We start from the raw sequence: 26,502 nt of genomic DNA on the forward strand, positions 1-26,502 counted from the left end.
TAAAAACTGTCTTGTTCATCTTAAGAAGTATGCTACATAAGAGAGACTATATGATCAACTGAAAATGTTCCAAGTGTTACATGTAGTCTCAGTGACCTTTATATGTTAGTACCTGAATAAAAGATATGAACATAACATCTATTGGCAACAAATGTTTCTTCTTTTTAACTAGGAAAGACAACTAACAGAATATGGAAGTATAACTAAACATGTAAACTAATTTAAGTGTCTGTAAGGCTCACAAAAGAAACCGCGATTTTTAGTACAACCTGAAGATCCCCCAAGGGGTCACATCTTGAGAAGCTTCAAAGTGTTATGTTGTGGATTGACAAGATGAACGAGCAACAAGTTCCTACAAAAGATATAGTGAGCATTAGCATTTATGGTCTCTTTGTGTGTTTCTTTATCTCTTTAAGGGAAAGTTTGAGATGCTTACTTCAGAATAACGTATATGATCTCTGTGGATACAAGAAGTCTTGACTATAGTTTCCCACTTGGTCACACTTGTGGAGTTTTCTTTGAGATCCTTCTTTTGGGGATGAAACAGGTACCTCCGTGAAGATATCTTTGAGCTTACTGAAGGTAGATTACGTAAAAGCCAAGACTCAGAAGGCTTTTTAGGTGTGGGGAGAGCAAGTGGAGACCTATCACAGTTGTTCTTGTCCAAGTTATCTGCCTTCATCTTCTTGATTCCACTGCTAATAGATAAAGAGTCCACGGCTTTCGGTTTCTTTCCCGCCATTTCTGGTTCCTCTGAAGTTGTTTCTGGCAAGATCTTGACATTGGTGGTCTTTGGAGTCTTATCTGTGTCAACATGTAAAGTCTTTTCCAGGACAGAGCTTGTAGAAGAGTCAAGTCTTGTACTCTTTGGATAGAGTAAGTCCTGAGACTTCTTTGGGTTTTTGATATGCTTGTTCAACCTGTTAGCTCTCATGATCTCTGCTTCCTTACGAGTCCCGGGGAAGCCAGCAGAGTGCAGAGGGGAAGAGTTTCCTACACTGCGGTACGGTGACAAACAGCCAGTTTGTCTGTAAGGAGATGATGGCACACTTGCGGTTCGCAGATTTGTATCAACACTTGGATGTACTGGAGATTGAGCTCTGCTTCCCAACTTATCAAGAGCCAGCTGAAAACAAAATATACAAGATCTTATGATAACGGTACAGTTGATTACCTTATAAGGCCCGAACTATATAAATCCGCATAAAACACTGTATAATATGAAAACGGTACAGTTGATTACCATATAGTGCCTAGACCGTATTTTAGAACACTGATTTTATCAGATCTGTATGATGGTAAAAGAAGTTAAATTAAGGGTTTGAGGAGAAACCTTTTTAACAGATTGAAACCGAGATTTGAGTTGAGAGACCTTGCTTGACTTCACATGATCATGGCTTGAGGTTCTTAGGGAGTAAGGTTTCTCTTTGAGACCATGCACTGAGCTCAACATACCAAGGCACAGTTGTGGGGACATCCCACAGCCTCTCCTAGATAGATACTCAGATGCTTCATCTTCATCTTCATCGCTTGTATCGTCGTCTAGGCCATGATAATATGATGGAGTGGTGTTATACTCATACCTCTTAGGAGTTGCAGCTGGTAGTATATCTCTAATTTGCCTCACTGGTTCAGACATGAAGGGAGATGGTTGTCGCTTCATAGCATATTGAGGTTGTTGTTGATCCATGGTCATGGATTTTGCGGCAGGTAAGAAACGGTTCAACATGAAATCCCGAGATTGATCAGGATCCTGAGAGGCCATTGGCGGTTTCGTTGCTTCAATACTACCACTTACGCTTTGCTTTAGAGATAATGTGTCAAGGGCATCAGAGAAGACATCATCATCTTCACTTTCTTCTTCAATTGCTTTCTCCAAGGAACTTTTGAAAACAACAGAAGCAGATTCAGGAACATGATCCAAGCCAAGAACAGGAAGAGAAGGAGATTCACTTGTCTTGGAGTCATCATGAGTAAGTTTCTTAGCCATGTTTTTGCGCACAGAGACTGCTTCTTTCTTCATCTCCCTTGTTGAAAGAAGAGGTGCCTCAAAGTTAAGTTTGCTTTCTGCCATAGGAAACGTGCAGGTGAACCAAACAAAGCCGTTAGAAAAGCTCAGTGATCGATGAGCTGATAGTTGACTAACACTTGCACATGATGTTCACAGTTCTCCAAAACAGATCTGAACAAAAAAAATTCATAGATAAATAATAAAACTAGAGCAACCTAGATTCCATTTATTAATAGCTGATTAATTAAATAATTACAGACACTGAGATATATGCACCAACGACAAATCTGAAGGTGGAAACTTACAAAAAGAAAAAACCTGTGAAATGGACTTTACTAGAAACTAGTATTAATTAGTTATAAATGCGCAGCTAAACTTTCAAACACCATATAAGAGTGTGATCATCATCTTTGAAGCAAGCAAGTAGGAAACAAGTAAAGCGGGGTAAACAATGCATGATTCAATCTATGGCAATGAAGAATCAAGAGAGAGAGATTTCAAAACTATTTCTTAAAGGACTAGTTATAAAGAACAAGTAATGAAATCAACTAACCAGGGAGATGGAAGGAGAGAAGCTTCTGCAACGGGAGTGTTTGTGTGAGTGAGGTGAGAAAAGGGAGAGACACTACTTGATGAGTTTGAGAAGAAGTAAACACAAAGGCATCAGAGATAAGGAGTAAGCTTTTGGTTACGTGTAAATGTGTTTTTGTGCCTTGAAGATGACGGTTACCAAGTCACGAGACGATATATATTCTTGTTTTCAAGCCCCAATTGATGAGAGTATTTAATTCCATTAACGTCTCCTCAACTAACTTCTGAGATGTAATAATGTGACAAACATCAATTCTACAGATACACTTCATACTGTGAAAAGTATGAATCTTTTTCTTTTCTCTTTTTGCCTAACTTAATGGTTTGCACGTTACGCTAAAGGAAAAGGCAATTGTAGAGATGGTAAGAAAAATCTATGGCTCGGATGTGAAGACAACAAAAGAAACATCTTCAATGTTCATATCATATAGTATTGTAGGTAAAGTGTTTTAACAGGTACAACAAACCATCCCAACATAACAACTCAGATTCAGCCAAAAATCAATGAAATTAAACAAATAATATAAAGCATCACGAGAGAAGAAAAGACCCATGAAACCATAACCATAAGAACGTTACGTTCAGCTCTGCACCTGAGCTTCTGCAGCTTCTTTTTCTTCATTGGCTGCAGCCATTAGCTCATCAAACTTCTCTGACTTGCCAAGCGTAATTTCAATCTGCAAGACCAAAGATAATCAAATTTTGACAACTCACGGAAAAGCTCGATGACAATCAATCATCCCATGAAAACTACCTTAGGTTTCTGCACAGGACGTCCCCTTGAGCCATCCTTAATATCAACAGTTGAAGTCATGATCTCTATACACACATACAAAAACAAAGCTTAGTTGCCAAATCTCCAAATCGTATAAATATAAAAACTAAAATCCAAGAAACTGACTCTTTTCAACAGCAAAACCATTGTTCTTGAGTATTTCAGCAATGGTAACAACGGTTGCAATGGCTGCACATTTAGCAACATGTTCCAATAGAAACTCAATTAGGACAAAGGCTATATAACCAATAATAAACACAATAACAGTTACAGAAGAGGGATATTAAGAAGACACATACCCATCCCAAGGGCAGACAATTCGACATCATTGTGCTCTTGCATATACCTCTGAAACAAGAGTCAAAAACAAAACCCAGTTACATCAATATCTAACAAGATCCTAAAACACACATGTAACAACCAATCAAAGCTTAGACCTTTGTGATTCTCACAAGACAGCTAGAGTATAGAAATTTCCAGAAAGATTGAACCTTTTGAATGGATAAGAGTCACACAATGATCGAAACAGATCGTCGAGTCGAGAAAATAAAAAGAAAAGCGTGTACCTTGGCGAGGTTGACGTAGAAGAACAATGGTTTCTTGGTGTTGGAAACTTGAATCCGGTTCTTCTTCTGGGAATCAACGGCCAAGTTCATGTTGTTCACTCCGTCTGTAATCTCTTCCATGGACTCTGATTCAGGAATCTGTAACCCTAATTTGTTTGTTTCGAGGTGAGGTGAGGTGACGAGTCAATCAATAAATTTAGAAGACAAGATAGAGAGAGAGAGGCTTGTGGAGTTTGTGACCCGATTCTTCTTACTAACCATCCGGGTCAACCCGGTTTAGTGGATTGGGTTGTTGGGCCTTTAAACTATAGGTGTTTGGAAGATTGTGTCATCTACCTTCATTTATTTCTCTTTGGGCCTGTTTGTTTCTCCATCTGGATGGGCCATCTGAATGAAGATGAGAGTTTTGTTTGTTTAGGCACTAAAACTGTAACTAATTCAGATGGATCATCCGGATGACTTTTGAAAATTTAGGCTTAATTTTAAAGTTCATTCAGCTGAACCAATTTGGATCATTTGAATGGAGATGGTTCATTCAAAATTGTATAATGTCTATTATACCCCTAATGTAATTCACAAATTACAAACCTAAACATAATATCATTTTGACACAAACGAAAACTGATAAAACTACAAAAACACTTTTTCCCGTGCTAAAAACTATTTTTTCACGCCAAAACCCCAAAACGCATTTTCCCGCTAAAATTGCAAAAAAAATGTTTTCACGTCAAAATTGCAAAAACGTATTTTTCCGCAAAAACTGAAAACATGTTTTCATGCCAAAATCACAAAAAAATGTTTTCACGCCAACACCCCCAAAATACATTTTTCCGTCAAAACACAAAAAAAAACACGTTTTCCCGCCAAAGTCGCAAACCGTGTTTTCCCGCCAAAATTGCAAAAAACGTGTTTTCCCGCCGAAACCAAAAAATGTGTTTTCCCGCCAAAACCAAAAAAACGTGTTTTCTCGCCAAAACCGAAAATTTGTATTTTCCCGCCAAAACCGAAAAATCTCGTTTTCCCGCGAAAACCGTAAAATGTGTTCCCACCAAAAACGCGTTTTTCCGCCAAAACCGCAAAAACGCGTTTTCCCGCCAAAACCGCAAAAACGCGTTTTCCCGCCAAAACCGCAAAAACGCGTTTTCCCGCCAAAACCGCAAAAACGCGTTTCCGCCAAAACCGCAAAAATGCATTTTTCTGCCAAAACCGCAAAAACGCGTTTTTCTGCCAAAACCGCAAAAATGTGTTTTCCTCCAAAAACGCAAAAAATGCGTTTTCCTACCAAAAACGTGTTTTCCCGACAAAACCGCAAAAACGCGTTTTCCCGCCAAAATCGCAAAAATGCGTTTTCCCGCCAAAATCGCAAAAACGTGGTTCCCTCCAAAACCGCAAAAACGTGTTTTCTCGCAAAAAACGTGTTTTCCCGCCAAAACCGCAAAAACTTGTTTTCTCGCCAAAACCAAAAAATTGTATTTTCCCGCCAAAACCGGAAAATATCGTTTTCCCGCCAGAACCGAAAAATCTTGTTTTCCGCCAAAACATAAAAAATGTGTTTTCTCGCTAAAACCGAAAAAACTTGTTTTCCCGCCCAAACCGCAAAAAGAAAACTCGTTAATTTTGAAATAATTCTAATGTAAATATATTAAACTAAATAATTAAATGTAATATAGTTAAAATTAATATTAAACCTATGATTAAATCAACACAATGATATTTTGGTAATTTCTTTACTAAACTCATTTGAATGGGAATGAAAATAAAAAAACAAACATAAGATCCATTTAGATGATTCATCTAGATGAGCTATGTAGATGGACAAACAAACAATCACAAAAATCTGAATGGATCATTTGAATAGATCATACAAATGAATCATTTGGATGGAGATGACAAAGGGTGAAACAAACAGCCCCTTTGTCTTTTCTGGCTGACCTGAATTAGATTACGGTTGGGAAGCTTCTGTCTCCTTTTTATTTCCTTTTCAGTGTATCAAAGAAAAAGGTGGGCTTTGTTTGGGCCTAGAGATTATCCAACCCAACTAAGATAGACCTCGGAAGCAAGTTTATAGGCTATTTGGACCTTTTGCTCATCTTGTTGTAAATTCATATTGGTGTTAGATCTCGTCGACAGATCCGGTCTATAGACTAATTTAGTTTCATGCTAGAGCTATTTCCAGTTTGGTGATCACAAAACAAACATATAAACTTTCCGTTTGATATCACGTAAGTGAGGTTAAAACATTGGAAAATAGAATGAAGCGATTGTAGAACAGTAAACAAGTCTAATAAGCATTCAAATTCATTTAGAAAGTTCATTGGTCATAGATAGTCGGAACATTACAAGTGATATCAGAATCAAACACATACGAGTGTGGAATCATGCGTGGACTCACACTAACATAGATTGATCATTGGCACAAAAACAACGTCTAGAGATGATGCATTGTAACATCTCGATTTGTGATATATATTGAAAGGTTTACCTGAATTAATTTGACTAACAGAAAATGATTCGTGATATCGCGCGAATAATATCAAAATACAAAAAATGTGACGTAGTGATTGTAAAGCCTGTAAACAAATTTAATTGGCTTCCTAAAATTTAATGCACCGTTTATGGTATATAATAAAATTTGGTATACCAAATGAGCCAGAATGGAACTCCTTAGATGTGAATGGTTGGGGCATTACAGTTTCGTAGATTACTATACAAAACTAACATGTCTAAGAACGAACATTATATATAGTTAGATGTATAATATCTTCGGATCAACACTCATATCTTGGATTGTCAGTAAATTATCAGCCAGTTGCCAAGTCAATGAGTTGGATCCTGACTACATTATTAAGATAAATACTGATCGAAACTACCTGCCACAGATCTAATAAAATTAATATCATATTTGTTAGTTTTAGAAAAACAAGAAAAATAATATCATATGATAATGCGATATCTAGTTGGGATATGAATATGGTACCATGTCTTCATCCGGCACCGTACTGTCTATGCCACGTTTCATCTTAAACAAGGCGTTGATGCCATCGATGGCGTTGGAAACCAGTTTTGTTTATTTTCTACATGGAATGAATATACGCTTATATATTATTTGTAACATAAATATATTTTATTTTTCAAATTTTCCCTAAAAGATACAAGTCATGGTCGCCTGAGACGCAGAGTTTAACATTATGAGAACCCAAAATATGCATAACAATTGATCTGAACACATAACGTCAAAATATCCTAGTGAATAAAGCATTTGGTTTGGTTAATATACCAATGTTCGTTTCGTTTATCTTCAAAAAGTTAATTCATTGTTGATGAGTGGGATCATGGGGAATAGCTATACGGAGGAGTGGAGTGCCATTCTGGCGTTTATGTCTCAGCTAAAGCTCTCGTCTAACTCGTTACGCTGTATGCGATTTACACTGTATGCGATTTGACGAGAGAGAAATTTAAGAAATCATTGGGAGAACCCTCGGCGTCTGGAGAACCTCTTCAGAACAATCAACAAGATGATCAAGAACAGAGTTATGTCTCTAAATACTCAAGACATGAGACTGGAGAGAGCCTTTCAAGTCTGGATAACTTAAGCTGTTTTTTTCATCGGTTTGAGAAAGTAAAAAAACAAAATAGCAACTGCTGTAACAAAGTGTATTTTCTTTTGAATCAAATTTAACATTTTATTCAAAAAAAAAGAGATGTAATTCATTGTTAATATTGATAATGATAGGATGGACGGCTGATGATTGTCACAACTCACAATCGATGAATCATCCTCTATTTTTCAACAATGAAATGAATTCTGATAACGATTACGACAACATTATTCATGTCTTATAAACAGTTTCTGATTTTCTCAAAAAAAAAAAAACAGTTTCTGATCCAGTCTCCTATTGCAAATATTTTATTTATTAGCTGTTGTAATTCTTATTTAAAATCATTGAGTTTTTTTTTTTTGGTTTGTTAATTAGTTAGTTATATTGACATGCCAATTATGTTAAAAGCTACTAAGATTGATATCGGACAATATACTTATAGCCCAGGAGATGTTCCATGGATTGAGGACTAACAGAGCGTGTCAGGATAAATTTATGGCTATAAAAACGGATATGAGTAAAGCTTACGATAGAGTTGAATGGATTTTCATTGAACAACTTCTATCCAAAATGGGATTTGATCACCATTGGATAAAATTGATGATGGAATGTATTTCCTCGGTACAGTATAGAGTTTTACTTAATGGGCAACCGAAGGGAAATATAATTCCACAGCGGGGTCTTCGTCAGGGGGATCCTCTCTCCCCTTATCTATTTATTATGTGTACGGAAGCGCTGGTTGCGAATATTAAAAAGGCGAAGAGGGAAAAACTTCTGACGGGTGTAAAAGTCGCCAGGGCCTGCCCTCCGATATCCCATCTACTCTTTGCAGATGATAGTTTTTTCTTCTATAAAGGAAAAAGTGAAGAATGTCAGACTATTCTTCGGATTCTGAAGGATTATGAAGTGGTATCAGGCCAGCAAATAAATTTTGATAAATCTTCGATCCAGTTTGGACATACGGTTGAGGAAGGCTTAAGGCAGGAATTAAGAGATATTTTGGGTATACAGAATTTAGGTGGCATGGGTTCATACTTGGGTATTCCAGAAAGTTTGGGAGGGTCAAAAGTACAAGTCTTTGGTTTTGTTCAAGAGAGATTGAATAACAGGGTCAACAGATGGACTTTCAAATTTTTTACTAAAGGGGGTAAAGAGGTGATTATAAAATCAGTGGTAACAGTCCTGCCAAATCATGTAATGGGATGCTATCGTATCCCGAAAACGGTGATGAAAAAACTGACAAGCACAGTGGCACGGTTTTGGTGGAGTCCTGGGGGTAGTACTAGAGGAATGCATTGGAAATCATGGGACAAGCTGTGTTTGCCTAAGGCTGAAGGAGGTTTGGGCTTTAAAAACCTAACAGACTTTAACACGGCTATGCTTGAGAAACAATTATGGAGATTAATTGAGAAACCGGACACTTTATTTGCCCGAGTTTTCAAGGGACGGTATTTCAGGAATGCATCACCCCTGGAACCAATTAGATCTTACTCGTCATCTTATGGCTGGCGTAGTATTATCTCAGCTAGATCTCTGGTTAGCAAATGACTAATCAAAAGGGTGGGATCAGGATCTTCTATCTCAGTATGGAATGATCCTTGGCTCCCATCCACCCGCCCGAGACCAGCAAACAAAAATCAACACAATCTTTACTCGGATCTTACAGTTGATTCACTTATTGATGAAACATCAAGAACATGGAACTCACAGGTTCTTAGGGCTTTGGTGGACTCGAATGATGTCCAGTTAATTGAGAGTATACCTCTAAGCCGGTTTCGGATAGCAGATCGGGACGGATGGCATTTCACACATAATGGAAGATATACGGTTAAATCAGGTTATGAGGTGGAGCGGGTGTACCCAAATAAAGTTAGGACACTTCCAGAGTTTGGTCCATCAGTTTCTTTATTGAAAGCACACTGCTGGAAAGTGCGATGCCCACCTAAGTTAAAACACTGTCTTTGGTAACTAGTAACAGACTGCATAGCGGTAAATAATAATCTACGTTCAAGAGGAATCCAAGGGGATACTATATGTGTACGGTGTGGAGCACCTGAGGAATCCATAAATCATGTCTTCTTTGAATGTCCCCCAACAATCAAGGTCTGGGCTCTCTCACGGATTCCGTCTAACCCGGATATTTTTCCCCTTTAATCACTTTTTGCAAACATGGACCACTTATTTTGGAGGGTGGTTCCGGCAATGGAGGATCACCATTTCGCATGAATTCTATGGTATATATGGAAAGGGAGAAATAATAAGGTTTTTAGCAATTTGGATATTGACCCTCGAGATACTCTTAAGTTGGCTGAAACAGAGTCCGCTCTATGGGCCGAGGCGCAAATTAATCATGCACATAGAACTGATCAGGCCCGATCGGTAGTGAACGAGACGGTTCCAATTATCCCTGGTCGGTGGTGCTTTACGGATGGATCTTGGAAAGAAAATGATAGATTTTCAGGACAAGGATGGTGCAGCACTCTGGAAGGTTTTGATAGTTTAATGGGAGCTAGGAACACTAGAGTGAGTCAATCACCACTTCATTCGGAGATAGATGCGCTCAATTGGGCAATGGAATGTATGAGGAACTTAAGACTGTTTACTGTCACTTTTGCGACGGATTGTTCTCAGTTGGTGAAGATGGTTTCTGAATCCAAAGAATGGCCCGCATTTGCAAGCTATCTGGAAGATATAAATATCCTGAAAGGAAGTTTCCACACCTCAGAGCTCATTCATATACCAAGGACGCATAATTCAAAGGCGGATAGTCTAACACGTAGTGCAAGAAGGCAACCCTCGTTTGTAGTCCATATGGATGCAGAGCTACCAGTTTGGTTTATAGAGTCTATATGAATCTGGTTTGTTGCTGACAAAAAAATAATAATATATATGATGGAAAACTATGGCAAATCTTGTTCATATAATCTGCAAAAAACGAGACAACCTTAATGTACTTCTGAATCCAGAAGTGATTAAACAAAATTTAATATAACTAAAAGTTGATGGTCAGAAGTCAGAACAAATAGGAAACTATAATAAATGATAAATGAAATGGAATTAAATTTATGATTAGGTAGCACCACTGTTTTTAAAACCAGGCCGACCCGATGGTTGAACCAGGTTCGACCATGAACCGGTTACATAGCTGGGTTGGATCTAATAATTGGTTCGACCATGAATCGGTCACGTGGCCGGATTGGATTTAAGAGTTATTAAACTGCTAAAAATCATTAAAACTATCAAAAATCTATAAACTATCCATATAAACATAAAACTAGTTTATATTTATAATGTTTTATGTTTTAAATTTATTTATATTTTAATTATGTATCATATTTACTAACATTACTTTTAAATTTATATATTAAAAATATATTAACGAGATTATTGAACCAGGTTTGAACCGGTCGAACCATATTGAATCGTGACCCAAAAAAATTTCGGTTCAGTTTCCGGTCCGATTTTAAAAACACTGGGTACCACCATAAATAAACGACTATGACTAAAAGTCATGCATGGATCTAATCGTATCACTTTATTTAATAATGCTAGACCTTTCAAGGGCGATAGAATTGAGTACTTCTTTGTACCAAAACAAATGAAGAATTAATTACTTCTAATAGTGTGTGTATGCATACAATAGTGGCCATAAAATAATTGATTTTTTCTAAAAATGTTTCAAAATGATCAATGTTTTAGAAAAAAAAGGTTTCAAAATATACATTTTTATTAAATATAAGGATAAATTTTGAACTTAAAAAAATTAATTATGTTTATTAAATTTTGATTGGTTAAAAATTGTCGGAAATGGTTAATCATCACAAAAACAATTATTTATAATTAAATTTAAAATATTTTACTAATATGTGTAAAAACACTAAAATATACATCTTTTTGAAAGGGAAAGAGTATTTTTATCTTTGGTTCCATACATATAGAAGTATTTATTAATGTATTTTATAATCCCACCAGTTAATCAAATACTAATGTTTGGGAACACGACAAAAGAGCTCGAGTTAATAAATTGCTTTGGTTAATAGGAGTTGGATCCTAACAACTCTAGAAAGCATAGATCTAAAACTATCCTTGTGCAGGTTTATTGTGCACATATATAAACATGGAATGGGTCACCATCCACATGCATGGGTAAGTCTATTAAGTGTGAGTTATAGATGTAAGGATATGTACAACTCTTGAATTTCTATCCCTCGCATTTGTTTTTTTTTTTAAGTTGAAACAAATTAGAAATTGTTGCAAAAAAAGAAGAATGTGTTCACTCTAATAACGTGCGTAGATGGAAGATATTATGCAACTCGTTTTACATATAACGTGATTAGTTATTAGTCTAGCGAGGTGTCGTTTAGGTTGCGAGAGGCTGCTAACTTTATATTTTAGAACAAGAAGATAGTTACACTTAATAATAGGTTAGTTATTTAGAAACTTTTGTAAACATAGATATTGGATGTGTATGTAGAGATAGGTACTCCATTTTATGGATGTTTTGTTCTTCATTAAATATGTAGCCAACTCAATAAGTCTATTACTTTACAAACGACCAAAATGTCATTCAATGATCCAAACTATTAACGTTATCCCAGCTCTATCACAGTACAATCTGACAGTCTTCTCTCAGTTCCCACTCTTTTATGTAACTAGGTTAAACTTTAAAGCTAAAAAATCACATCTTTTTAGCAGATGTTATATAGTAAAATTTGAGAATGTAATGTTTATAGTTGATTTTTAGCATCTTTTTTTAAGGATTTGGAAATTTTAGTTTTGGAACTTTAATCTGATATATGCGTAATTTTTGATGATTGTCCCTAATAAACAATACATTCCACAAGTTTAGTTTGGTCCAACTCTCTTTTGGTAATACTCTATGATCAGAAGGGTGATATTGTCTTTTCACTTAGGTGTGTAATGAAATTGAAAGAAGGAATGGCTTGCAGTGTTGGCAATGTCTCTCTCTTATTCACTCTCTTCCTCTTTACACCAAAGAACTTTTTTTATAACCTCCAAAATTTCCCTCTCTATTTCCGGCGGTTAAGCTGCCTCAATCTCACCTACCAGAAGAAGAAACCCAGAAACTAGCCACAAAGTTTGAACCTTTACCTTTTTCTCCTCCATACCCATTTGATCACAAACACTTTGTGGAACAGAGCAAATGTCGCTTGTTAGGGTCGAAGTGAGAAACGTTTACGGTTTAGGTAAAACAGAGCTTCACAGAGACGTCGACCGTGAAGACCCTAAAGCAGTTCTCGATGGCGTCGCCGTTTCTGGACTCGTTGGGATCTTGCGTCAACTCGGTGATCTTACCGAGTAAGTGTCTTCAAGTCAACCCCAAACTCTCTGTTTATTTTAGTTTAATTTTTTTTTTTTTGAAACACCAAATACTATTTTATTTATATTTTAGTTAGTAACTTCATAAAATGTATTGTTTTAATGTGATTTGATTTAAGTGAATAAAACCCTTAGTTATGTTGTGTCTGGTCTTCTTCAAGTGCTTAATTTATAGGTTCTAAACAAATGTTAATCAGTAATTGTCAAACGCTTTCAGGTTTGCAACAGAGATCTTCCATGGGATACAAGAAGAAGTTGTTCTTACAGCTTCAAGAAGCAATAAACTAAAGATGAGACTGAAGCAGATAGAAGATACTGTTCCTTCAATCCAGAAGGCAGTGCTTGCACAAACAAACCACATAGAATTTGCTTACACTGGAGGTATGTTTTTTCCTTCTCGTCTTGTTTCTCTTGTCATTCTTCTTTATTGTCTGATTCTTGTTTAGACTTAGTTATTTTTTTAAAAAAGTATATCCTCTGAGTTCAGTGTAGGCCCAGCTCACATGCCTTTTTCACTGACTTCTTTACTTAAAATACTCTTTTTAGTTTACAATTTGGTAATTATGTCAGTAGTCTTATATAGATCACATGGTGAGAGCTACTAAATCTCTTCCTCTTGGATCTATATTTTAGTTTATAATCATTTCAGTTATCATCTTAGTGAAAGTTGGATACCATTGAACCACTAGTGTTTGACATCAGAATAATCTATAGAGGAGTAGACTTTATTTGCTATAATGAATCAATTGAGTTTATGTGGTGTGGCAATGATATGATCATGAAGATGATTAGTATTATAGTATAGTGAGTATCAAATGGTGTTTCAGGTCTTGAGTGGCATCCTCGTATACCAAATGTGCAAGATTACTTTGTTTACGACGACTTGCCACAGTTTATCATGGTTCCATATGATGATTGCCGTGACCCTCCACGGTTGCACTTGCTAGACAAGTATATATACACACCTTACTCATTTGTTTTTGGTATCTTTTCAGTTTCTGTTATTGCTGATTATTTGCGGTTATTTTCAGGTTTGATATAAATGGTCCAGGGTCTTGTCTCAAACGATACACTGATCCTACTCATTTCAAAAGATCATCAAGAGCTTCTAAACTTCCAGTGAATAAGGTTTGTTTTTCGAAGATGTAAATCATATTTTCGTTGAGTGTTTCTTCTTCCTAACGGTTTTCTTATGCTTTGTATATGCACAAAGCAGAAGAAGAAATCTCTGCCTAGGAGCCGAGATGTATCTCGTGTTGTCTCAATGGCTAACCAAAGTGACAGGTAAAGAAGATTACATTGTGGGTTTGACAATGTTGAGATGTGTTTTGTACTATGACTCAGAACCTGACATTGTGATATGGTTTTCAGGAAGATGTTGACTTCTTTAAGCTTCAGTGGAAGAACCTCTTCCTCTAAAACTGCATCAACTGTGGAAATTGAGTCCAAATCTGACTGGCAAGATCATCGTTCTTGCTCTTTTGATTCGAGAAGTGGTGGAGAGAAACTGAAAGGTGTATTTACACCTTCAAGGTTTACACCAGGTCCCAGGACCATTGCTTCAGTTCTGTCTGAAACTGAAAGCGAAGATGCAAATGATGATAGTCCTTCTCAAGACCTAACAGCTCGTGGCTCTTCTTGCGTTAGTTGGCATGAGAAAGCTGAGATAGTGGAAGCTGATACTCTAAAACTTGAAACAGATGAAGCTCCTGAAGTAATGGAGACTAATGCTGAACCAGAATCAGGACTTAAAGAACATAGAGAGGTTGAAACTGTCCAAGATATCACACCAAGGGGAGTGGAAATGGACAGTGAAGATGAGACTGAAAGCGAAGAGGATGACTTTGTTGATGCGCTTTACACCATTGATTCGGAATCTGACAATGATCAAGAGGTTCAGAAGAAGATCTCCAATGAGATTACAGAAGAAGAGTTTGATAACTATGTGTGTGAGCAAGACACAGAGAATGTTTCTAACAGCTTTGGTCTAGAAGATGAGGCAATGTGTGCTGCTGCATCAGATCTACATTTATCATCACCTGCGAGTAAACCTGATGAGATGATTCATCAAGATCCATGGGAGGCTTTAGATATAAGCAATGGTACTACTCATAGCTACTCCAATGGCTTCTCAAATCCTTTGTATGATACTAATGGTGTCCAAGAACATCAAGAATCAGAAGATGAGAGTTCTTGTGACAACGGAGAAGGGACTAAGTTATGGACTAATGGAAATCTTTTGGGACTTAAGCCGTCGAAGCCGGAGATTGTAGAGGAAACCATCCAAGAGACTGATGCTGAAGCCTTGCAAAGGCAGCCCTTGAGAGAAGCTCACAAGGCTGATTTTGACTGGTTTACTTCATCTCCTCAACTTGATCACATGAAAATATCTTTCACTCCCTCAGAAACCTTGCCGAGTTCCGAACTGAAGCTGAAACTCCCAGATGAATACACGTTTACTTCGTTTCAGTTGGTACCAGAGACTGGTGGTGGTACTTCACTTCCTGATTCTGATTCAGACAAGGACACTTTCTGTAGATCATCTTCTTACGTTTCAGATAACAGTGACATTCACTCTGTCTCAATCTCTGAGCAGCAGTCGGAAGTAGAGTCAGGTGAAAGAAATAGCCAACAAGAGCTTTATGATTCTTTCCACAGAGCTCCTTCTCTCTCAGCTCCATCTTCACAGTTTGAAACATCAAATGGTTACTTAGCTGGAAAGATCTCTTACCTCCAGAATCCAGCTGACCCTTTACCGCCACCTCTCCCTCCGTTGCAGTGGATGGTTTCAAAGGTACCATCGGAGAGTTTCGAGGATAACAACAAGAAGTCTTTTAAAGACACTCTCACCCGCGCATTGGAGCAGCAGAGAAGTTCTTTATCTACAGTCAAGAAAGAAGAATCAAACAATGTCATTGCTTATGATCTTAAGCCAGAGAACAACAAGCTGTCTTTTAAGGAGACTCTCACACGCGCATTGGAGCAGAGAAGTTATTTATCTACGGTCAAGAAAGAAGAACCAAACAATATCATTACTTATGATCCTAAACCAGATAACAACAAGCAGTCTTTTAAGGACACTCTCACACGCGCATTGGAGCAGAGAAGTTCTTTATCTACAGTCAAGAAAGAAGAATCAAACAGTGTCATTGGCTATGATACTAAACCAGAGAACAATGTGAGGGATTATAAGCAAGGTCATGTCAACGCAAAAGAGACGCAAGCTGGAGACTTCTTGCATCAAATCCGAACAAAAGTGAGTCTTGTCCCACATAGTCATTTCATATATAAATTGTATTCTCTTATCCAACAACATCCATTTGAATCATAACAGCAATTTACCTTGAGACGTGTGGTAACTACAAAGGCATCATCATCGGAAGCTACGATGAGTGCCAACTTCAGTGTGATTCTAGAGAAGGCAAGCTCCATCCGACAGGTTTCAGCATTTACGCTTTGATCTCTCTTTCAATTTACAAGTACCACTTTTGTCATATAAAGCATTAACATTCTGCAATTATGGTCTCAGGCTGTTGCAAGCGACGATGGAGATGGTGAAAGCGATTCATGGAGCGATAGCGACATGTGACAACTGAGTGCAGTTCACTAATAGAACAACATCACATTGATAGCGTTTCTTGTATGTTTATTGCTTAGTAGATAGCTGATTTTGTCCTAAAAGCTTAGACTCCAAAATCCAAATAATAAAAATAACTATAGAAACTATAGTACAGAATAAAAGTTTTTGTTTTTGTTTTCAATACCATTAACAACTGTGCTTACAGTAGAACAGTTCTTAATCTAAATCAATTGAAAACAATGCTAAGAGGAAGAGGAAATGTAAATCATACATATTCTTGAAATCTGCGGATGGTCTGATCAAATACTAACGAAGTGGACGAATACATGATGAGATGTGGAGTTTAGAGTTTGACCATACATCATGATCTCATAAACTTAGTCCACAGGAATTTCAACATCCATCTCCGGTTTACAACTCCCAAAGACCTGTGACATTCGAGATGCAAGAAAGAAGATGTAGCATCAGAATCCTATACTGTACTAAAAATGGTCTAGGAAAAGACAGAAGATTATGTCTGCATGCAAGCTGCTATAATTATGATGCTGCAATCATATCAAACAAATATATATATATATATATGTACCTTTATGAAATCCTCTAGTGTTAAGAAAGAGTCATTCGTGTACCCTGCTTCGTTCAGAACCTGGCTCAGTACTTGCTACACCACAACAGTAAAACACAAGACACATAGTGAAAACACTTGTTTGCTGAGTATATACAATGCTCATGATCCTAACCACACGAATATATTGTAGTCACTACTCAAAAGTGAATGCCTAAAAAATGGTTACCAACTTTTCTATACATACCTCTCTTTGCTCATCGGACATGAATGACCCCGATAAGTCCCGCAACACTTCAATGATATCTTTAAAGGAGACCTTTCCGTTGCAGTCAGAATCATAGACTTGAAAAATCACTGAAACAAGCAGAGGTCTAACGATTTTCAGATATACAGTGTAGTGAAAAGTGAAGATGTGGTAAAAATTGATTTTAAAGGAAGCTAGTTTTTACTTACGCTTAACCTTTTGCTTAAGACTAGCCTTGGCACTGAAAGCAGACAAGAAGGCCACAAAGTCCTTAAAGTTCAAACCATCAACCATCTTAAGCAGCCTCAGAGAGAGTGGATTCATGGCGAACTCAGGGACAGAGAGAAACTCATCAGAAGATATAAACCCCTTTGCGTTGCGATCCAACTGGCAAAACCTTTGATACAGAGATAGTATTTCCTGCTGCTCAACTGAGAAAGAAACACACAGCATCGAATCTTGGATCAAAATCAAGCACATAACAGAAGAGATAGAGAGAGAGAGAGAGAAGTGGAAACAAATCTCACATAGATCCTGGCAATGGCTTTGGACTTCTTCGATGTCGTATTGAGTCAGCATGGAGGAAGTGTTCCCCATTTTGGTTTTAATTCACAGGAATTTCTATAACATGAAACAAGACCCTAACATATGAAAAGTTACCATCTTGATCCAAATAAGCCAGAATCAGATATTCAAATCACTGAAAAGGAGTAGCATTTTCATCTTAGTGTGTTCCTAGACAACTCCAAAACATGCTAACTCTCTTAGAAGAAGTGTGACGAAATGAGCTACAAAGATACCAGTAGTAACAAGACTGAGTATCATCCATCCACCATGCAAACAAAATGCAAAGGCACTGCACTTCTGAGCAAATCTCAATGGCTACACAAACTGTAGCAGTTTGGATAAAAACATGTAAAGCATTAAGCTTTCGAATTCATCAGCAAGAAGAACAGTGGAAACATCGAGAGAAGAGAGAGAGAGACCAAGCCTAACTTGTTATGTAACGCCATAAATGAAAATCACACCTTTTGGTTAGTGCATACACCCTACTAAAGAACAATTCATGCACAATGGAAGAGACAAATCAGGAAAACTAAACCGTAGAATAATTAGCTATAGCGCGAAATGAATACACAAATTTTGAAATGACTGTTACAGAGAGAAATGGAGAGAAACGCACAAGCTGGAGAGCGCGGTGAAGACCGCTTCAAGCCTCTTGATCTTGAACAACGGCGACCAAAATTTGGCTTCTCATACACACGAACAAAACGGAGACTGAAGCTAAAGATCCGACGACGAGATTGATCACTGATTGAACAAGACGAGAAAGATGATCTAACCGACGTCGTTTTGCGCGGTAAAAAACAAGTACGCAGAAACCCAAGGGGAAGATGGGTTTTGTAAAACCAAAAGGCCAAAGGCCCAAATATTAAAAGGCCCATTAATATATAAGATTTGGATGAAAGTAGGAAACCATTTTGCATTATCTGAAGCCGCCGGATCATGGTCTCGGAGAGCAGCTTTAGACTTGGACGTGTGACCCGAGGAGAAGATACACACATCAAGGAATACAAGAAAAAAAGAAGCAAGTTTTTCTTGGTGAAAAAAAAGAAGGACGATGTTGTAACTTGTAACGCCTGCGCCCGACTGGTTAATAGATCTCCCACACTCTGCTCATTCGACTCGCCCTACGACGGGGTGATGTGTTTGATTTTTCGGAAGTTCCAAAGTATGTCTTTTTACTAACTATTCAATCATATGATTTTTATCCATACTTTATCTTCATTTATACAATATCGCAAATCATTATTTTCTAGATGATCACTCATTTTTCCATTACTCTATCTCTAACATGTTTAATTTTAGAATTTTTTTTATATGTGTGACTGAAATAATAAATGCATTTTGTTGATTTTATCAAATCAATTTTTTAAACTTTTAATATACCACAAACAGGATGTTACATAAACCGGGATGTTACAGTTGTATTCGTTGTTTTTGTTGAGTGCCGCCAAAAGAATATTGATTCATGGTGTTACTATACGGTGGTGTAAAGCATCGGTGTCTGAAAGCGTTGTGTTCTTCATTCTCGCCAAAACTATCGAAGTCCACCATATGGAAAGAGACATCAATACCCTGATAGAGTGCCAGAATTCAAATCAATTACACTTGCCTACGAGTGGATGAGTCAGCGCAGAACATTTTCGGCAACATATTTTTTATATTTGGTATTGTTTTTTTGACTCGAACCCAAAGGTGAACCTCTCGATTCAGTAACCAATAGGATTGTGTTATTTCATATTCGATATCTTTAAAAAAAATAATAAAATATTATCAAGTTATATTATTTTTTAAAATAAAAAGGTGAATAAAATAGTAATAATTATATTTTTTTACTTAAAAATATTTTTAACGTCGTCAGCAAAACACTAAACCCAAAATCCTAATCCCTAAACCTTAAATCATAAACCCTAAATCTTAGGGTAAACCTTAAACAATTGGATAAATTCTAAACTCTAAAATCAAAAACTCTAAATCTTAGGGATTAGCGTTTAGAATTTAGGGTTTAGGGTATAATGTTTTAGTGTTTAGTGTTTTTGATTTAGAGTTTAGGATTAATTTATCTAAGGGTTTAGGGTTTACCCAAAGATTTAGGATTTATGATTTAGGGTTTAGTGTTTTGCCGATGACGTTAACATATTTTTTTTAAAAAAATATTTTTTTGTAACTACTATTATCTTTTATTTATTTTTTTCCTTTTTTATTTCAAAAATATGATATAACTTGATAATATTTTGTTTATTTTTCTAAAAGATCGAATATAAAATAACGAAATCCTATTGGTTGGTTAACCCAAGAATAACTCGTGTTTTTTTGGTGTCAAAACAAAACAAGTATTACCAAAAACTATGAATTTTGTACACGTATATATATACATATGGACATGGCTTTAGATAAGTATGAAAGAACCAATTCGCTTTATTTATTTTTTACTTTGTATATAGCTTTTAATTTTGAGAAAAAAGACAAAAATAACACTAAATCAAGTTTTTGTTCCCAAACTAGCACTCAAGGTCAAAAATCACAAAAATAGCACTTAATGTTTTATCAAAAGTCACAAACTTAGGGTTTAGAGTTAAAGGGTGGGGTTTAGGATTTAGGGTTTAGGGTTTAGGATTTAGAGTTTAGGGTTTAGAGTTTAGGGTTTAGGGTTTAGGATATAGGGTTTAGGGTTTAGAGTTTAGGATTTAGGGTTTAGAGTTTAGGGTTTAGGGTTTAGGGTTTAGGGTTTAGGGTTTAGAGTTTAGGGTTTAGGGTTTAGAGTTGAGAAATGAGGTTTTGGGGATAAGATTTCAAATTTGAAAAATAAAAAAATTAAAATTTTCAAAGGATAAACTTAGAAATGTGCTATTTTGGTCATTTTAGTTTTTGAGTGCTATTTTTGTGATATAAACTTAGAAATGTGCTATTTTGGGGATTTGCTCTTTAATTTTTTTTAAATAATTTTTTGCTGATATTTTTAATATTTAAGCAGAATGATAAATGTAGGTAGTTATAGATATCATTCGGAATCCCAATGTGTATAGGATACGAAAAATAAAATATAAACCTCGTTAAACCCTTCTTTACGCGGATAAATAGCTTTGGTGTTCTATATCTCTTCAAATTCTCCAAAGCATCGCTTCTCAGAACTATCTCCATCGCCTGGTTTCGTTTATTTCCAACAGTAAGTTTTGCTTTGGCGATTGTGCAATATTTTAGACATCCATCGCTCTGGTTCTACCTTTTTTTTTTCTTTAGTTCTACTTAGGTTTCCATAGATCTCTTCTTTGGCCGCTTAGAAGATAGAGAAACCCTTAATGTGGGAATAGCTCATGAAAATAGCTACGCTGCAAACTAAAATTTAAGAACTAAAGAAAGAACTGATCAGTTCCGGTTTTGAAACCCTAAGTCTTGTTTCATACTATCCAGGTTCAACTGAAGAACATGGGAGGCGTAGAAGATAACCACTGGGTTGATTTGATGATAGATAAAATCGGATTTGCCCTAACCAAGGTTGACGAATCGATTCAAAAGGTAAGTATCGTTCTTCTTCTACCTGATCTTCTTTTTCGTTAGTTTCTTTTGCTTTTGATCTTTATATGATGTTTTATGCCCTCAATTTTACAAGAGTATATATGGTTATCTCTAGATTAGTACATAAGCTAAACTTATATCTTCTTTTTATCATCATCAACGCAAGAAAATTGATGCAGCTTATATTGTAGTTTATTCATCTTTTGTTATATATGCATAGATCGATCTCTCGTTACATCAAATTAAAAAAAAAAACTTTCTATCCAGTTCAATTCCATGAGACATTTTATATGACTCATGAACCCTAATAACGGTCAAAACACATTAGAAAAAAACTAGAACTAATCATTACTAGTATTAGAAATTTAACGCCTATATGTATATACTGAGACCTAATACCTTTTACTCCGATTTGTTTTCTCGTTTTTATTTTAACAGAGTATTGAACTCTGGAAAGAGTTAACCAAAGACATATATGATGAGCAGCCTACACTTGATACAACGGGACAACCAAATAATGTTAAATCCGGTGAAGAAGATTCCTCTCAGGATAAATCTGTCGATGAGGTCAAAGAAAGACCTATTCAACACTGGGCTATGCGCCTTGGTGAGGCCAAAGAATCACCGAGCCAACACTGGGATATGTGTGGTACGTTCTCTACAGTTATATTATAGTCTTATAATTCCTTTTGAAGTATCTTTTGGTTTCCATGATTTCCCACTTCGTTTCTTGACGTTCAAGTATGAACTTTAATTTTTTATGACAGCATCAAAAATTTCAGAGAGTTTGATTCAAGAACAAGGGGATGATGAAGTTGATGAAAAAGAAAAAGAAGATGACGAGGGTACAGTTTCGGAATCTAGTGGTGAAGAAGACATGTGTGAGCTTACTTTGGGAAACTCGGCCTCGAGATATCGCCCTAATCTTCACCATCATCATAATGAAGAAGCTAGTACTGTAAGTTTGAAGCAGTTCTTTCACAACTTTATCATATCCAATTCAGGTAACGTTAATCAGTTGCTAGTTTGGTTATTGTCTTTTGACTTAATCTTTGGTGGTCAGGGTTATGGTTATGGGCAATTAAATGATGATGATTATAAATCATGGAGTGATGATTATGAAAGCTTGTACAAGTTTTATCTTATGAGGGCCCCTTTGGGGTCGTCCTACGTACCTCCTGGGCTCCCTCTCCATAAAGAAAATAATGTAAGTTTGAAGCATTTTTATTTCACATCTTTATATCCACCCTCAACAAAAACTAGAATGGTATATCACCGTAACGTAATCGTATTAATGAATCTGGTAGTTCTAATCAGTTGTTAATTATTATTATTTTCTTTGACTGAATCTTTATGATTAGGCTTTATATTTTAAGAGGGGGAATCCTTATCATATGTCAATAAATGATGATACGTCTTCCAAAAAAGATGATGAATCATGTGAGGAAGAGGAAGAGGAAGAGGCTAAGTTGGAGACCTCGGAGACGAGCTATATCCCTAGTGGGTACCATCATCGTGATGAAGAAGACACCGTAAGTTTGAATCAGTTCTTCACATCTATTTATATTTATGCTTACAAGAACTAGGGGAATTCATTAATTCTAATAACTTGCTAGTTTGGTTTATTTTCTTTGATTGGATCTTTATGGTTGTATTAGGATTCGAGAATTCGTTGTGAGCAGCTAAAGAGGGCGAGTTCGAGGGCCAGAGATGGTTATGAGCTGTTAAAGAATGATGACACGTCTTCCGAAAATGAGGAGGATCCATGGAATGAAGATGACGTGAATGAATATTGGAGGCTGAAGTATAGAATCATGAGCGATGCAACTAACCTATCATTGGTGGATGGTGATGATGATGATGATGATGATGTTTATATTGATGATATTTATATTGATGATGATGACTTGTCGGACCAGTTACAAGGATTTGTGGATGTGAAGGAAGAGGAGATTGAGAATAAAACGGAATGTGATTGGGTTTTTGTGACGAGGGATTAGGTCTTTGATTTTTGGCATATTTTGTGTCTCATCTGAATTTGAGTGTTTATACTTTATATTGGCTTTTATGGGGTTTTTTTCTTGCGGTACGAGTTAGATTTTGTTATTTTCATTCACAATTCCTATACTCTTATCAACTATTATCTTACTATTCTTACCAAATGTTGTGTTTTATAACCATCATTACTTTTTCCTTGCTGAACTTTTTTTCATAAAACCAGAAAATTTGAAGTGTTTTTTTTTGTTAACTAGATTTGATGCATTATATTATAAAGATAACAAAATTTATAACTGTTAAACAAAAAAACTGATAACATATGAGAAGTTAGCTAGTAAAAGTTCCAGCTAATAAATTTGTTATATCTGATTGTAATCACAAGAAAAGAGAAAGATTAAAATGCTTGATGTGTCAAAAGCTATTTCTTTAGGAATATTAGGGCTGAAGGAGTATTATGTGGTGCAATGAGGCTAGAAGTAGGTACTTCAGTGATCGTTTCAGTCACGACATCATTCACAACTTGGTTTCACATAATTAGGCTGATTAAGAAGTAAGCATCTAGATTCTATATGGAAGCTTTGGCTAGCGCTATAGCGAACCAATCCTTCTCTAATACTGATTTTTGTTTTGTCTTATCTCTAATACTGATTTACAAACTCCTGTAAGTGTATAAACTCACAGAAGTCATTTACCCTTGTTGCCCTTAGGGCATCCTCATTGCTAGGACTTTAATTGCATATCTTAGGTTAGTTTATTAATATAATTAGATTAAGAGATTTTGTTAAGATACTTGATTAAAAATGGAGATTATTGGTAGATACTTTTGTAGTCTCTTAGCCAAATAGTAATTTTTTTTTTATTTTGTAAATTTTTTGGGAGTACTTTATAATAAAACATATAACATTAAACATAAGAAAATAAAAAATTTGAACAAAAATTAAAAAAAAAAAGATTACAAAGTTGAAAAAAAAATGCATAAAAGCATCTTTTTTATTCAATTCATAGAAACTTAAACATGAAATCTTAATTTTCAAACCCAAATTGATCCCATATATGTTCGATCAAATCAAGTTTTAATTGTCTATGGATTGGTCTACCCCGAACTTTTGCCCGACGATCAAGTGTATTGAAAAGCTCGGTAGGCATCTTGACGCAAAAAGAAATATCCTCATCTTGAAACGTCTCATCTTGAGTCTATGTACGTCGTTCATCTTCGACAATCATATTATGGAGTATGATACATGTTCTCATAATATTTGCTATCTTAGATTTATCCCATAAATTAGATGAATTTTTAATAACGGCGAATCTAGCTTGCAGGACTCCAAAGGTACGCTCAACATCTTTTCAGACAGATTCTTGGGTTTTAGCAAATAGTGAATGTTTTGGACCCTGTGGTAATCGGATAGATTGAATAAATATCGCTCATTCCAGATAAATACCATCCGTGAGATAGTAGGCGAAATCGTACTCCCTTCCGTTGACATTGAAGTTGACTTGCGGAGCTATTCCGTTAATAATGTCATCAAAAACAGGTGATCGATCTAGAATATTAAGATCGTTCATAGTACCTGGAGCTCCAAAAAATGCGTGTCATATCCATAGGTCATAAGAAGCTACGGCCTCCAACACAATTGTTGGTTTATCGGTTCCTCGTGAATACATACCTTTCCAAGCGGTGGGGCAATTCTTCCACTCCCAATGCATACAATCGATGCTTCCAATCATCCCGAGAAATCTACGTTCTTCTCCTTTAGCGAGTAGTCTTTCAAGATCCTCCGCTGTTGGACGTCTTAGGTATTCATCTCCAAACAAGTAGATAATTCCCGCGGTAAATTGGTGCAAGCATTTTCGAGCTGTGGTTTCACCAAGTCTTACATTCACCAAGTCTTACATATTCGTCAACTGTATCAGCCCCACCACCATATGCTAATTGACGAATGGCTGCAGTGCATTTTTGGAGCGGTGATAGACTTGACCTTCCGACTGCATCTTGTGTTGGAGAAAAATAAGCTACTTCGTAGAGAGACGATGTACAATACGCAGGAATAATGACTTGCTCATTCGAAACCGTCGCCGAAATATATTGGGAGGGTATGTAGGAGTTTCAGAAAAATAATCATTCCAATACTAAAGACTAACCATAAACTACCAATGTCTAATCAAAAGTTATTATACTTTGGGTCCGATTGGTAATGGCTGTAGCTTTAAAATTTTTGCTGTAGAAAAAAATCTGTAGATTTTTTGCTGTGGCTTTAAATTTTATTGCTGTAGAATTTTATGAAAGCACTAAAAAATTGCTTTGGATATTTGACTCTGCAGAGCACTTGTACAGCTGTAGGTTATTTATAGAGCTATGGTTTCAAAAAAAAAATTAAAGCTTGATTGCTCTGAATTTGGTGCTTTAGAAATAAATATGGCTGTAGACAGCACCTACAGCAACTACCAATCACCCCCTTTACTACTACAAAGCTTTCAATTTTACAGGTTCATTAAATCAAAACGTGATTTCGTTTGAACTTTCAAACTACCTACACTAAACTAAGAGCAAACAATACGAAGACTTGGTTACAAACAAACTACACTTCTCAAGCAAATTAATTATCAAGATCAAGCAAACTTGGTTACAAACAGAGTCCAGTTCAATTAAATATAAACCTGAATTTGGTTTCAAACTAAACAACAGTTGGCAAGCATTAACCACCACAGTGAAATAGTACAAAAGCAGAGCTAACATTTAAAACAATAGTCACTCTACCAATCTATTTTGATAGCAATAGCAGACGAGATTCATATAAGAAATAGGAAAGACTTATCTATAACAATGTAACAAACGAGGAGATTCAGATAAGATATATTTTCAGCTAGCACACGAGATTCACATAAAAAATAGTATCATATAGTAGATGAGATTCACAAAAAAAATTCAAAGAAAGAGAATCATCGGAAATTCATAATCATCGTAGACGAGATTCTTGCTATATTTATATAGTCAGTCTACCAAATTTTTCAGAAACAAATTAATTCAACACTAGACTATTTAAGGAAGCCGATCGTATAAGTCAACAGTAGACTATTTTTCAGAAACAAATTAATTCAACACTAGCCTATTTTCAGAATTACTGATACACAAACCATACAATCACAAAC

The 26,502-nt window shown here is 36.1% G+C and overlaps 5 protein-coding genes across 7 annotated transcripts; 2 read left to right on the forward strand and 3 right to left on the reverse strand.

Annotated features, from left to right (window-relative positions):
- Window positions 1-33: 33 nt before the first annotated feature.
- On the reverse strand, window positions 34-2,760 carry BNACNNG41430D. Its single transcript, XM_013893099.3, has 4 exons — window positions 2,565-2,760; window positions 1,334-2,182; window positions 437-1,126; window positions 34-352 (listed from the first exon to the last, which is right to left on the reverse strand). The coding sequence occupies exons 2-4, from the start codon at window positions 2,072-2,074 to the stop codon at window positions 314-316; spliced, it is 1,470 nt and encodes a 489-aa protein (XP_013748553.1). The 5' UTR covers window positions 2,075-2,182; window positions 2,565-2,760; the 3' UTR covers window positions 34-313.
- A 230-nt stretch (window positions 2,761-2,990) lies between these two features.
- Window positions 2,991-4,211, reverse strand: LOC106451210 (uncharacterized protein At2g34160). 2 transcript variants are annotated; one of them, XM_013893101.3, is made up of 5 exons: window positions 3,944-4,211; window positions 3,677-3,725; window positions 3,504-3,566; window positions 3,357-3,421; window positions 2,991-3,279 (listed from the first exon to the last, which is right to left on the reverse strand). In XM_013893101.3, the coding sequence occupies exons 1-5, from the start codon at window positions 4,061-4,063 to the stop codon at window positions 3,184-3,186; spliced, it is 393 nt and encodes a 130-aa protein (XP_013748555.1). In that variant the 5' UTR covers window positions 4,064-4,211; the 3' UTR covers window positions 2,991-3,183. The 2 variants fall into 2 exon arrangements, with proteins under 2 accessions (XP_013748555.1, XP_013748556.1); XM_013893102.3 differs by lacking the exon at window positions 3,504-3,566.
- Window positions 4,212-12,506: 8,295 nt separating this feature from the next.
- LOC106451206 (protein SCAR1) lies at window positions 12,507-16,648 on the forward strand. Its single transcript, XM_013893093.3, has 8 exons — window positions 12,507-12,861; window positions 13,100-13,263; window positions 13,710-13,833; window positions 13,914-14,010; window positions 14,099-14,166; window positions 14,254-16,138; window positions 16,217-16,321; window positions 16,412-16,648. Exons 1-8 carry the CDS (start codon window positions 12,707-12,709, stop codon window positions 16,469-16,471), a joined length of 2,658 nt encoding a protein of 885 aa, XP_013748547.1. The 5' UTR covers window positions 12,507-12,706; the 3' UTR covers window positions 16,472-16,648.
- LOC106451207 (calcineurin subunit B) lies at window positions 16,579-18,645 on the reverse strand. 2 transcript variants are annotated; one of them, XM_013893096.3, is made up of 6 exons: window positions 18,458-18,645; window positions 17,802-17,915; window positions 17,484-17,705; window positions 17,275-17,384; window positions 17,049-17,123; window positions 16,579-16,890 (listed from the first exon to the last, which is right to left on the reverse strand). In XM_013893096.3, exons 2-6 carry the CDS (start codon window positions 17,869-17,871, stop codon window positions 16,840-16,842), a joined length of 528 nt encoding a protein of 175 aa, XP_013748550.1. In that variant the 5' UTR covers window positions 17,872-17,915; window positions 18,458-18,645; the 3' UTR covers window positions 16,579-16,839. The 2 variants fall into 2 exon arrangements, with proteins under 2 accessions (XP_013748550.1, XP_013748551.1); XM_013893097.3 differs by having other exon boundaries at window positions 17,802-17,895; window positions 18,458-18,627.
- Window positions 18,646-20,800: 2,155 nt separating this feature from the next.
- LOC111205050 lies at window positions 20,801-24,311 on the forward strand. The gene is made up of 7 exons (XM_022700389.2): window positions 20,801-21,004; window positions 21,250-21,354; window positions 21,793-22,003; window positions 22,122-22,312; window positions 22,418-22,561; window positions 22,716-22,886; window positions 23,013-24,311. The coding sequence occupies exons 2-7, from the start codon at window positions 21,265-21,267 to the stop codon at window positions 23,352-23,354; spliced, it is 1,149 nt and encodes a 382-aa protein (XP_022556110.2). The 5' UTR covers window positions 20,801-21,004; window positions 21,250-21,264; the 3' UTR covers window positions 23,355-24,311.
- Window positions 24,312-26,502: the final 2,191 nt, after the last annotated feature.

The sequence above is a fragment of the Brassica napus genome, chromosome C4 (assembly GCF_020379485.1).
Source record: "Brassica napus cultivar Da-Ae chromosome C4, Da-Ae, whole genome shotgun sequence".
In the NCBI taxonomy this organism is placed as follows: domain Eukaryota; kingdom Viridiplantae; phylum Streptophyta; class Magnoliopsida; order Brassicales; family Brassicaceae; genus Brassica; species Brassica napus.

Bases quoted from the DNA above. Each gene is read 5' to 3' on its own strand.
- BNACNNG41430D (XM_013893099.3), bottom strand. From the start codon at position 2,074: ATGGCAGAAAGCAAACTTAACTTTGAGGCACCTCTTCTTTCAACAAGG. The intron at 1,127-1,333 runs GTTTCTCCTCAA...TTTTGTTTTCAG, and splicing joins GGTTTCAATCTGTTAAAAAG to CTGGCTCTTGATAAGTTGGG. The intron at 353-436 runs GTAAGCATCTCA...TATCTTTTGTAG, and splicing joins ATCATATACGTTATTCTGAA to GAACTTGTTGCTCGTTCATC.
- LOC106451210 (XM_013893101.3), bottom strand. From the start codon at position 4,063: ATGGAAGAGATTACAGACGGAGTGAACAACATGAACTTGGCCGTTGAT. The intron at 3,726-3,943 runs GTACACGCTTTT...CTCTTGTTTCAG, and splicing joins TCTACGTCAACCTCGCCAAG to AGGTATATGCAAGAGCACAA. The intron at 3,422-3,503 runs GTCAGTTTCTTG...ATGTGTGTATAG, and splicing joins TGGTTTTGCTGTTGAAAAGA to AGATCATGACTTCAACTGTT.
- LOC106451206 (XM_013893093.3), top strand. From the start codon at position 12,707: ATGTCGCTTGTTAGGGTCGAAGTGAGAAACGTTTACGGTTTAGGTAAA. The intron at 12,862-13,099 runs GTAAGTGTCTTC...AAACGCTTTCAG, and splicing joins CAACTCGGTGATCTTACCGA to GTTTGCAACAGAGATCTTCC. The intron at 14,011-14,098 runs GTTTGTTTTTCG...TGCACAAAGCAG, and splicing joins CTAAACTTCCAGTGAATAAG to AAGAAGAAATCTCTGCCTAG.
- LOC106451207 (XM_013893096.3), bottom strand. From the start codon at position 17,871: ATGGGGAACACTTCCTCCATGCTGACTCAATACGACATCGAAGAAGTC. The intron at 17,385-17,483 runs GTAAGTAAAAAC...TGCTTGTTTCAG, and splicing joins TCTTAAGCAAAAGGTTAAGC to TGATTTTTCAAGTCTATGAT. The intron at 17,124-17,274 runs GTATGTATAGAA...GTTGTGGTGTAG, and splicing joins TGTCCGATGAGCAAAGAGAG to CAAGTACTGAGCCAGGTTCT.
- LOC111205050 (XM_022700389.2), top strand. From the start codon at position 21,265: ATGGGAGGCGTAGAAGATAACCACTGGGTTGATTTGATGATAGATAAA. The intron at 22,313-22,417 runs GTAAGTTTGAAG...TTTGGTGGTCAG, and splicing joins ATAATGAAGAAGCTAGTACT to GGTTATGGTTATGGGCAATT. The intron at 22,562-22,715 runs GTAAGTTTGAAG...CTTTATGATTAG, and splicing joins CTCTCCATAAAGAAAATAAT to GCTTTATATTTTAAGAGGGG.